This window comes from Erythrolamprus reginae, chromosome 11 (genome assembly GCF_031021105.1).
Source record: "Erythrolamprus reginae isolate rEryReg1 chromosome 11, rEryReg1.hap1, whole genome shotgun sequence".
Taxonomy (NCBI): Eukaryota; Metazoa; Chordata; class Lepidosauria; order Squamata; family Dipsadidae; genus Erythrolamprus; species Erythrolamprus reginae.
Genome location: NC_091960.1, coordinates 2,441,473 through 2,453,677, shown reverse-complemented (window position 1 = coordinate 2,453,677; position 12,205 = coordinate 2,441,473). Strand labels below are relative to the sequence as shown.

The following is a 12,205-nucleotide window of genomic DNA, read 5'->3' as shown; positions in this document are numbered from 1 at the left end:
AAGCAACAAGTTACAGTCATACAGTCCTAAGGAGGACTTTTATTATTTATTTATAATTTGTTTATTCGATTTTTAAAAGTTATTATTTATTCGATTTGTACGCCCCCCTTCTCCGAACACTCGGGGCGGCTTACAACATGTTAGCAACAGCACTTTTGAACAGAGAATCAGCCTATTGCCCCCCACAATCCGGGTCCTCATTTGACCCACCTTGGAAGGATGGGAAGGCTGAGTCAACCTTGAGTCGGAGATGAGATTTGAACCACTGACCTGCAGATCTAGCAGTCAGCTTTAGCGGCCTGCAGTACTGCACTCTACCTGCTGCGCCACCTCGGAGTCCTCCTCCTCCGAAACACTACAGGTGCAAATAAAAACGGGGGGAGAGGCGGGCACGCATTTTGACACGCAAACCCTCCTGGCTACCATCTTGACTTCCGTTGACCGCACCTTTGGAGACGGTGGTTGCCAGGATCCAGCTTTTGTTCGGCGAAGGCTTCCCAAGGGCTGGTTTTGGATGCCCTGCCCGTTGCAACCAGAAGCAGGCCGAAGCGGTTGAGCCGCGTGGGGAAGGGAAACGCTGGCTTCCCCAAACCGCTAGAGCAGTGTTTCCCAATCTTGGCCACTTGAAGATATTTGGACTTCAACTCCCAGAATTCCCCAGCCAGCGAATGCTGGCTGGGGAATTCTGGGAGTTGAAGTCCAAATATCTTCAAGTGGCCATGGTTGGGAAACACTGCGCTAGAGATCTCTGGGCCCTGGTGAAAAACAAAAAGTTAGCTCACAATCCCTGAGTGGTTGGAACGGAGTTGGCAAAGGACTCCTCCTTTGCCTCCTTTGCAAACTTGCCAGAACGGGACCTGGCAAAACACGGCGTGCTTAATTGCCTCCTTCGCTTTCTCTGCAAATGCCAAGTCGCACCCTCTTGTCAAAATGGCACATTTAAGTCTTATTAATTTCCAGCACTGCCTGGAGTTTGACCTTCAGGGCTCGGCTGGCTGGAGAAAGAGAGTTAACCCAGGTTTGTCGTCTCTCAGGTTCTCCCTTAACAGAGGATGCATTTAATTTGATCCTTCCCCTGCCCTTGGGTTGTTCGTAGGCCCCAAAAAGAGAGAGAGAGAGAGAGAACATTTTTCGATATTAGATATGGCTGCGCCTGGATTTTGTTACAGATGTTCGGAAAGCTCCGTGTCACATAATATGCAATGAGACTAATTTGGTTTATTTTATTTTATTTTTCTCTCTCCCTGAACGTGGAACAACAGCAATAGCACTTAGACTTATATACCGCTTCATAGTGCTTTTATAGCCCTCTGTAAGCAGTTTACAGAGTGGCCCCCAACAATCTGGGTCCTCATTTGACCCAGGAAGGAAGGAAGGAAGGAAGGAAGGAAGGAAGGAAGGAAGGAAGGAAGGAAGGAAGGAATAGCAATAGCACTTAGACTTAGACATATACCGCTTCATAGTGCTTTTACAGCCCTCTGTAAGCAGTTTACAGAATTGCCCCCAATAATCTGGGTCCTCATTTGACCCACCTTGGAAGGAAGGAAGGAAGGAAGGATGGAAGGAAGGAAGGATGGAAGGAAGGAAGGAAGGAAGGAAGGAAGGAATATCAATAGCACTTGGACTTATATACTGCTTCATAGTGTGTTTCCTGGTCTTAAAGTTGCCAGGGGTGGCTGAGGAATTCTGGGAGTTGAAGTCCACCAGTCTTAAAGTTGCCAAAATTGGAAACCATTGTTCGAATGGCCAGCCAAAGCATATTTATATAAAGCAGGCTCAGCTTTGGATATATATATATGTATGTATCTATGTATACACACACACACACGCACACATACACACACACACACAAATATATGTATTCCCTTTTCTGCCTTGCAATCCAAACAGCTGTTCTTCCAGCAGGCATTATAAAAATAGGCTGCGTTCTCCATGGAATCCCTTGGAGTTGAGAGAATGAACCTCAGCTGCAGTTGGAGCAAAATGCATTCTGGTTTCCTGGTTGGAAGAGAACACCCCAAATTCCAGCAGAAAGTCCTGGGAATTAGAACCAGGCTTCTGTTGACCGGAGAGAAATGCTTGCATTCCGAAAATTGGACTTGGGGAAAGAAAAAAAGAAAGAGACATTAAAAATGAATTGAAGGTCATTTTAATGACTTTAAAATATGTGGAGCTCTTAAAAAAAAGGCTTTTCTGACTCTTGTGTGACTTTCTCCTCTCTAGCAGAGACAAACTGCCTTTGCTTCAACGAAATGCAGTCAGGCTCATTTATGGTACTTATTCCCCCCCCCTCCCCAAAATGTCAGTGGCATAGAAACATAGAAGATTGACAGCAGAAAAAGACCTCCTGGTCCATCTACTCTGCCCTTATACTATTTCCTGTGTTTTATCTTAGGATGCATCTGTGTTTATCCCAGGCATGTTTCAATTCAGTGACTGTGGATTGACCAACCACGTCTGCTGGAAGTTTGTTACAAGCATCTACTACTCCTTCAGTAAAATAATATTTCCTCACGTTGCTTCTGATCTTCCCCCCAACTAACCTCAGATTGTGTCTCCTTGTTCTTGGGTTCACTTTCCTATTAAAAACACTTCCCTGCTGAATCTTATTTAACCCTTTTTAACGTATTTGAATGTTTCGATCATATGTCCCCCCTTTCCCTTCTGTCCTTCAGACTAGACAGATTGAGTTCATTGAGTCTTTCCTGGTAAGTTTCATGCTTAAGACCTTTCACCATTTTTGTAGCCCGTCTTTGGACCCGTTCAATTTGATCCATCTCTTTTTGTAGGTGAGGTCTCCAGAACTGGACACAGTATTATTCCAAACGTGGTTTCACCAGCGCTCTGTACAGTGGGTTCACAATCTCCCTCTTCCTGCTTGTGCTATGCAGCCGAGCCTTCTACTCGCTTTCCCTACCGCCTGACCACACTCTTCACCCATTTGGAGAAATCACGACCCCTAAATCCTTCTCTTCTTCTGAAGTTTCTGCTAACACAGAACTGCCAATACAAGACTCAAATTGAGGATTCCTTTTCCTCAAGTGCATTATTTTACTTATTTATTTATTTATTAGAGTTGAAAGGGACCTTGCAGGTCATCAAGTCCCACCCCCCTGCTTAAGCAGGAAATCCCATAGCACCCCAGCCAAATGGCAGTCCAATCTCCTCTTGAAACTGTCCAGAGTTGGGGAGTTCGCAACGTCCGTAGGCAGGCCGTTCCACTGGTTGATCGCTCTGACCATCAGGAAGTTCTTCCTTATTTCAAGGTTGAATCTCTCCATGGTCAGCTTTCAGGCGTTGTTCCTCGTCCGGCCCTCTGGTGCCCTGGAAAATAGAGTGACCCGCTCCTCTCTTACATTAAACTGCAGGCATGTCTTGTCCGGCAATAAGGACATTCCCTGAGGTCACAAACAGCTGTTACACATGTTTTCCGACACCCACCTAACTAGATGGCTCGGAAAACCAGAAAGAAAAGGGAAAACTTTTGTGGTTCCTGATTTGGGCTTTGAGAGGGAGGGAGGGGTGGAGATCGGGCCCACCTCCCTTTGCACCTTTCTTCTCAAATGAATCCGCGTTCCTGGATGCTGAGCTCACCAGCTGCCATCCCGATTGGCTGATTAGGCAAATGGAGGGGTTTTTTTGGGGGGGGGAGCCACAGTCTGCCCAAGTCATTCGCATGCTTCTGGTGCCACCCCGGGAGAGCCCATTTGGGAGCGGGGAGCGGGCTGTCTCGTGCAATGCAGACCCTCGGGATTCCCAAAGCTTTCTGGGACTCCCGAGCGTGGGAATTCAGCGCGTGAAGCGGTGATAAATGTGGTAAGCAGCCAAACTCGGCTGGCTTTGCCTCTCGGGCCAATACCGGCTCTGGAGGGTGAGTCAGCCAGTTCTGGTTGTGCATCAATATGCATTAGATGCGCCTGCTTCCTTTGGCTTGCCTGATGCATGCCCTCTTCAGTCAGTCAGCCAATCAATCAATCAATCAGAGCAACAACACAAGAGCACACAACAGATTTAAACTTAATATTAGCCGCTCCAAACTTGACTGTAAAAAATATGACTTCAGTAACCGAGTTGTCAAAGCGTGGAACTCATTACCGCACTCCATAGTGTCATCCCCAAACCCCCAACACTTTACCCTTAGATTATCCACGGTTGACCTCTCCAGATTCCTCAGAGGTCAGTAAGGAACGAGTACAAGTGCACTCGAGTGCCTTCCGTCCCCTGTCCTATTGCTCTCCTATATCTCCTATACCTTTCTTCTATTCCTATATCTCTTCTTCTATTCCTTCATTGATATGTTCTATTACTTTATCTTCTTTTATATTATTTCTTAGATATATTTTACTATGAGTATCTCCTCTATAACCTTCATGTATTTTACTATGTGTATATAGATATATACCCACTAAAACCCTCATTGTGTATTGGACAAAATAAATAAATAAAATAAAATAAAAATAAATAAGAGCTGAAAGGGACCTTGGAGGTCTTCCAGTCCAACCGCCTGCTCAAGCAGAAGACCCCGTGACCATTCCAGACAAGTGGCTGTCCAGTCTCTTCTTAAAAACCTCCAGTGATGAAGCCACCCACAACTTCTGGTGGCAAGCCGTTCCACCGGTTAATTGTTCCCACCGTTAGGAACTTTCTCAATCCCAGGTTTTTTTCGCTGTCCTCAGTTCGTTTCCATCCGTTGTTCCTTGTCTTGCCTTCTGGCGCTTTGGGAAATAAGTGGGAACACCACCACCACCTGCCTTCTTTGTGGCAGCCCCTCAAATATTGGAGCTATGCTCTCCTATTTCTGCCACTAGTCCTTTTTTTCTCTCGACTGACCATAGAAACATAGGAAGATTGACGGTAGAAAAAGACCTCCTGGTCCATCTAGTCTGCCCTTCTACTATTTTCTGTATTTTATCTTAGGGTGGATATACGTTTATCCCAGGCACGTTTAGATTCAGTGACTGTGGATTGACTGACCACGTCTGCTGGAAGTTTGTTCCATGCATCTACTACTCTTTCGGTAAAATAATATTTTCTCATGTGGCTTCTGATCTTTCCGCCAACTCAGATTGTGCCCCCTTGTTCACCCATTATTACTAAAAAACCCAATCAGTATGTTTACATGTTCTATTTATGTTTCGGAGCAGTTTATATAAATAATATTATATCCTTGTTTACCACCAATACATAGTTGACAAAACAAACAAATCAATCAATCAATCAACCAACCAACCAGTCAGTCAATCAATCAATCTCCAGTTCAGGGAGGCTGTAGTGAACAATTTCGGTAATTGGTGTGTGGTTCTCAGAAGGAACCCCGGCTTTTGCAGCCTGCCCAGCCCAACACTGGTTCCTTTGTGCCACTTGCGGTGCCTTTGCCCAACTTCGGACTTCTCCCCTGCCCCCACCCCGCACCCCGAGCACTGGCTGTCCTGCCTGCCTTGAGAAGAACAGGCGAGCCTCTTTTATGGGTCTCCTCGGCCGGCCCCTTTGCCCTTTCCGATTCTTTCCGACGCTGCCCCACTTTGTGCCGGTTTGCCAGCTTTGGAGACGAGGACAAAGCTGCCCGCTGGATTCTGCCTCCATCCGGGCTGCCTCTTTCCACTGCTGATTGTCCCAGGGTTCCGGGCTGGAGAGTCCAAAGATGGCCCAGGGCTCTGAAAGCCCGTTTAAAGCAGCTTGGGCGACTGTGCCAGGCCCCATTGCCACTCTTGGAGGAGCTGGGCTGGCACATCTGGTCCCTCGATCAGGTCTGGTCTCGGTTTCTGAATGAAGAAGGTGAGTGAAACCTGCCCTTAGCTCCTCTTGGGACTCGCCTGGAAAAAACCATTTCTGATTTTTATGTTTTAAATTTAATTTAGTTTTTAATCATGGTTGTCCATATCTTCATAACAGTTTTTTGTTGGTTGTTTTGATACTGTTGTGATTGATTGTTGTAGCGAGATGGACAGCCATCTAAATTAGACAGACAGACGCAAGAGAGAGAGATGGATGGATGGACAGACAGATGCTAGATACGTGGAGATAAACACTGTAGATGGATAGATAGACACCGTTGAAGGGTGGAGGGATGGATGGATGGACATATAGACACTGGTATAAATGGATAAAGAGACCCTGTTGATGGGTGGATGCATGGACGGACGGACAGACTATAGATGGCTAGACAGACAGACACTGTAGATGGACGGATAGGCAGACACATCCTTTTGATGGGTGAATGGACATAGAGACACTAGGTCAATAGAGACCTTATTGATGGATGGCTGAAGAGACAAACGGAGAGACTCTAGATGGATGGATGGACATTCGGACACTAGTATAGATGGATAGAGAAAACCCTGTTGATGGGTGGCTCCATGGACGGATGGACAGACACTGTAGATGGACGGATAGGCAGACACATCCTGTTGATGGGTGAATGGACAGACAGAGAAAGTAGATCGATAGAGACCTTATTGATGGATGGCTAAAGAGACAAATGGAGAGACTCTAGATGGGTGGATGGACATACGGACACTGGTATAGATGGATAGAGAAACCCTGTTGATGGGTGGATGCATGGATGGACGGACAGACTGTAGATGGATAGACAGCCAACAGACAAACACTGTAGATGGACGGATAGGCAGACACACACTGGGTGAATGGACAGACAGACATATAGACACTAGATCGATAGAAACCTTATTGATGGATGAATGAAGGGATGGATGGAGGGATTATAAATGGATTGATGGACATACAGACACTGGATGGATGGATGGATGGATGGATGATTGAGGAGGCAATGCCATCTAGTCTCCCCCTCTGTGTGTGTTTGTGTATGTGAGTGTGAGTGTGAGACACAGGGAGGTTTTGGGAGTTGGGGCTGTTGCGGGTGACAACTGACGTAGCATGACAAGACCTATTCATAGCCCCAGAGCGGAATAACCAGAAAAGTCTGCTCCATCACCAGCGTCTTCTGACACCCGCCTCGCCTCCTTGGCGCTTCTCCCTTTGAACGTAATTGGGCCCATTTGGCAAGGGCAGAGCAGCATGGGCGAGGGAGTCCATGCGCAGAGGCAGGAGAAGAGAAATGTGGTTGAATTTCCAGGGATGGGTGGATGGAAGATGTTTCACTTAGATTGCGCGTGTGGTCTGGGTGGAAGCTTTGCATTTTCAATTTCGTAATGCTTATATTTGTTGTTAGTTTAGCTTAGTTTTAGGTTAAGTTTAGTGTCTACTTTTTAGTTCAGTTTAATGTTTAGGGCTTAGTTTATTAAGTTTTTAATTTAGTGCTTTGTTTAGTCTTTAGTTCTTTTCTCCACCCAGAGTTTCCTATTGAGATAGGCGGTCTTATCAATCAAATGCATGATTAAATAAATAGGACGTATAAAATATACTAAATTGAGCATCCTTGTTTGAAAGGCAGCACAATGAGAGGGAAGCTCTATTATTGATCTGTGACAGCCATAGAAACATAGAAGATTGACGACAGAAAAAGACTTCATGGTCCATCTAGTCTGCCCTTATACTATTTCTTGTATTTTATCTTAGGATGGATATATGTTTATCCCAGGCATGTTTCAATTCAGTTACTGTGGATTGACCAACCACGTCTGCTGGAAGTTTGTTCCAAGCATCTACTCCTCTTTCAGTCAAATAATATTTTCTCACGTTGCTTCTGATCTTTCCCCCAACTCACCTCAGATTGTGTCCCCTTGTTCTTGGGTTCACTTTCCTATTAAAAACACTTCCCTCCTGAACCTTATATAACCCTATATAAGGGTTATAAAACATATTTAAATATTGTGATCATGTCCCCCCCTTTCCCTTCTGTCCTCCAGACTATACAGATTGAGTTCATTAAATCTTTCCCAATAAGTTTTATGCTTAAGACCTTCCACCATTTTTGCCGCCCGTCTTTGGCCCCGTTCAATGTGATCCGTATCTTTTTGTAGGTGAGGTCTCCAGAACCGAGCACAGGATTTCAAATGAGGTCTCACCAGCGGTCTATACAGTGGGATCACAATCTCCCTCTTCCTGCTTGTGATACCTCTAGCTATGCAGCCAAGCATTCTACTCGCTTTCCCTACTGCCTGACCACACTGTTCACCCAATTTGAGACGGTCGGAAACCAGTACCCCTAAATCCTACATATATACTACACTGTTTAAAAGGCACCACAACGCGAGGGAAGCCCTATTATTGATCTGTGATAGCTCAGAATAACTCAGATAGCTCTGACTTAAAAGGATTTTACTAGCCCCATTTCATTCAAAAGCAGAAACAACTCGCAAAAGACCAACATTAACATGCCTTTGTGTTCAAATGGGTCTGTCAAAAAAAATACCTATGCAGGCACTTTTTTAAAAAAAAAATCAGCTTTACCCTGAAGCAAAATTTTCAAGAGGAATGGTGATGATTAAGTTGTTAGGTGTAACCAAATAATTCCAGAACAAATCGCTTTTCTTAGTCACAAAAGATGTTCCCAGGTGCCTCCTGATCTTTTTTAAAAAAAAATTATTTTATCTCTTTGCAAGTGAACAAATCATGGATTCTTTTGGAGAATCGCTATTGTACAGATAGTCCTCAAGTTACAACTACAATGGACCCCAAATGTTTTCTGTGGTTAAGGAAAGACTAAGTGAGAAGTGAGTCTCGTTTATGTCTTTTCTTTTCAATTTTTTTTATTAGACAAATGTAAAAATATAACACACGATGATAACACAAAATACACAATTAGGGGTATTCTATCCCCTTTATATACAATAAGCTTCCCTGGGATAGTATCATGGTTCATATTATCCATACTTAGGAATATTTGCATTTCTAATTGTTTCTATGGTCTTTGAATATACACACTATTCTAACTATTTCTATATATATTTAATTTAAGCAATAATTTTTTTTCTTATTTAATTCTATAATTAACACTTACACATCATAACTTATGCATTCTTTCTCTTCTCTCAACAATCTTAAAATTTGTTCCATACAATATAATTATTCGGTTTCCTCTTTCTCTTTTATTTCCTTAATTAGCTTATCCATTTCAGCGCCATCCAATATCTTTCTAATTATAGCTTCGTCCTCAGGTATTTCCCCACTCTTCCAAAATTGGGCATAAATAATTCTTGCCGCTTTGAGAAATATGTATCATAAAATAACCACGCTGCAATTTTTCTTGCCATGGTTGTTCAGTGGATCCCTGCAGTGAGAACAATTAATCAGTGGAACAACTTGCCACCAGAGGTTGTGGGTGCTCTATCACTGATGGATAAGAAGCGATTGGGCCACCATTTGTCTCAACTGATATAGAGCTTCCTGCTTGAACAGCGGGTTGGACTAGAAGACCTCCAAGGTCCCTTCCAACTCTGTTATTCGATTCTACTCTTAATGCAATGCTTAAACCCAAGCTATTTTGGTGGGGGAATCTCCTTTCATAGTTGTCGCATCTTATGGTTTCATCAGATGCCGGGGTGATCAAGAGTATCATTAATTAGATTACATTTCCATTTCCCCCTGTCTGATCTTCTGCTCTTGATGATTCGTCGAAATGGTGAAAGAGGATGAAAAACAGTTTCCTTAAGACCGTTTTTCCTCGTGTGGTGTTCCTTACTCATCCTTTGCCCTCCAAACACTATCTGTCGGGGTTGTGTGTGTGTGTGTCATCTTCTTAAAGCCAACCCTGATAGAGCAGACAAGGCTTATGCAATTTCCCAAAAAGAAGAAATTGCAACTGGGACTTTTTCCTCAATGTCTTCCCCTGCTTTGGAAGGTCACACTACTTCACACGAAACCCTGTGTCCCTTGTGGCTCCTTGGCTTACACAATTGAGCCTCTGACTAAGCAAGAAGAGTTCCCAGCGCCGTCGTACCCTCTAACAGTCACTTAAATGAACCGTTGTAAGTTGAGGACCACCCAATATATTTAATAGTTACTATAAAACAAATTTGGCCAAATTCCATATATTTAAGAGGTTCCAATATAAAATCCCAGTTGACATTGTCAAACGCCTTTAGGGCGGCTAAAAATATTAACGCTGTTTGTTTTTCGTTATGTTTTTCATAATATTCCAGTCCATCAATTATTATCATTAAGTTATTTCTGATTTGCCTTTTCGGAAGGAACCCGTTTTGATCTGCGTGGATGAAACTATTTCTTTTTTAATCTCTCCGCCATAATTAAATTAAAAATTTTATAATCCACAGTTAGAAGGGAAATAGGTCTATAATTCTGTATTAAGGTATGAGCCGTATCATTTTGGGGAATTAGTGCTATGCCAGTGCTAAAGATATATTTTAATAAAAAATATATATTTAATAGTTACTGCCAATAGTTGCTTTTAATCTGGCAAGATTCTGTCTGCAGGCACACAGCAATAAAGGAACCATTCGGAAGTAACTTCTGTTCTTGATTCTTTGGGCCTGATACCTCTTCAATTTTGGAGCAACAACATAGTGGATGGGATATGGGGCAGAAAATTGGTAACTTGTGAATGTCTTCTCAACCAAAACAAAGTCTCCATTCGTTGCCTCTTGTCTTCAAGGAGCACAGAAGTCCAGGGCTGTGCCCGAATTTCAACTCTCTTCAACTTTTCTCTTCCAGACTTTCACAGCATGGTGCAATTCCCATCTTCGGAAAGCTGGCACGCAGATCGAGAACATCGACGAAGACTTCCGGGATGGTCTCAAACTGATGCTGTTGCTGGAGGTCATTTCAGGTGAGGCTGCAAAACGGCTGACGTGTTTTGAGACCACAGAAGATTTAAGGTTTCAGGTCTCTTAAGAGCTTGGTATCTTCTTTCTCTGCAATCTCTCTGTATTGTAGTTATGTATTATAGTTAAAATGTGTCTAAGCTTGCTATCTTTGTTTACTGATTATGACAAAGACAACTGGTAAGCAAGACCATGTACTTGGTGTATTTGGATTGTTATTCTGACTATTATGTGTATGACTTTGGACTGTTTAAAGGAACATGCTATTTCTTAATTCAAGTTAGTATATCTGTGTGTAGCTGAGTAGTTATTCACAACTAATCTCAATCTAAACCTTTCTGTGTGTGCACAACTTTGGAAAACAAGGATTACTCTGCTCATACATTAGCACTTCTTGAGATGATTCTGGACACTTGGGTCTTCCCCAAACTGGATTCTTCCCACTTTTGTTGGAAATTCCATTCCGAGAATTCCCAAAGAATGTTTAGGGTATCAGAGTGATTAAAGCTGTTTGATGAGGAGGATGAAGGATGCTTGTAACTTGCAAGTGTCTGAAATCTTTTCTTGAGGAGCATTCCCAAATCTCTTAAATTTTGCAACCTCCTTGAATTGCGATAACATCTGAGCCCTAAATTTCCATCGCTATGCAAGGGAGTCGTTAAGTGAGTTTTGTATCGTTTTACGGCCACAGTTGTTAAGCTAATCACCGGAGTTGTTAAGTGAGTAACACGCTTGTTAAGGGGGTCTGCCTTCCCCATTGACTTTGCTCATCAAAAGGTGGATCATGTGACTGCAGGACACAGCAACAGTCATAAGTACATGCCAGTTGCTGAGAGTCTGAATTTTGATCACGTGACCAACAGCAGTTGCAAGTGTGAAAATGATTATAAGTCACTTTTTTTTAGGGTTGTCATAACTTCTAATGGTCACTAAATGAATGTTTGTAAATCAAGAACTAATGTAATCCAAGTTTTTGAACCAGGAGTTACAGCTTCAGAAATGGATCGCCAACATACCTTCTCTTTTTCTTTATGCCCATTTAAATCTGGAATTTTGAGTATATATATAACAGCAATTCTTCACAAGTTATGCATGTGTTATATTTACTGAGTTTCTCTATTACAATATATTCCCAGTGATGTAGAGTGAGCAAAAACTAAATCCAGTTTATATATGTATAAACAATATACAGTGACTTGTGTTATATATTATATTTATTACATATATAGGCAGGGGACTTGTAGGTAGGTGACTCCGGGTGGCACACCAGATAATAAAAACAGTATTACAAAAGATTAAAACAGTATGGTGTAGCATTAATTAAGAATTAGCTAAATTGGCAGTTGTTTACAAAAGCGCATGCAAAAAAGCAGGAAAGTCCTCACAAAGCAGGATGTAGCCCCCATCCAGTACAGTCTTATTTAGATGTAAAAATGTATACAAAACGTCTTCAGTTTAATAGTTTTCTGTCGCTGCTCTTCTTGAGCCACTGAAAAGTGTGGGAG

General features: G+C 42.9%; 1 protein-coding gene across 5 annotated transcripts in view; it reads left to right on the top strand.

Moving 5' to 3' along the window:
- ACTN4 (actinin alpha 4) overlaps positions 1-12,205 on the top strand; it is a 93,420-nt gene that overhangs the window by 35,816 nt on the left and 45,399 nt on the right. For all 5 annotated transcript variants that reach the window (XM_070764542.1, XM_070764541.1, XM_070764540.1 and 2 more), the window contains exon 2: positions 10,591-10,705. In XM_070764542.1, the coding sequence (XP_070620643.1) occupies positions 10,591-10,705 (115 nt within the window). The remainder of the gene's footprint in view (positions 1-10,590; positions 10,706-12,205) is intronic.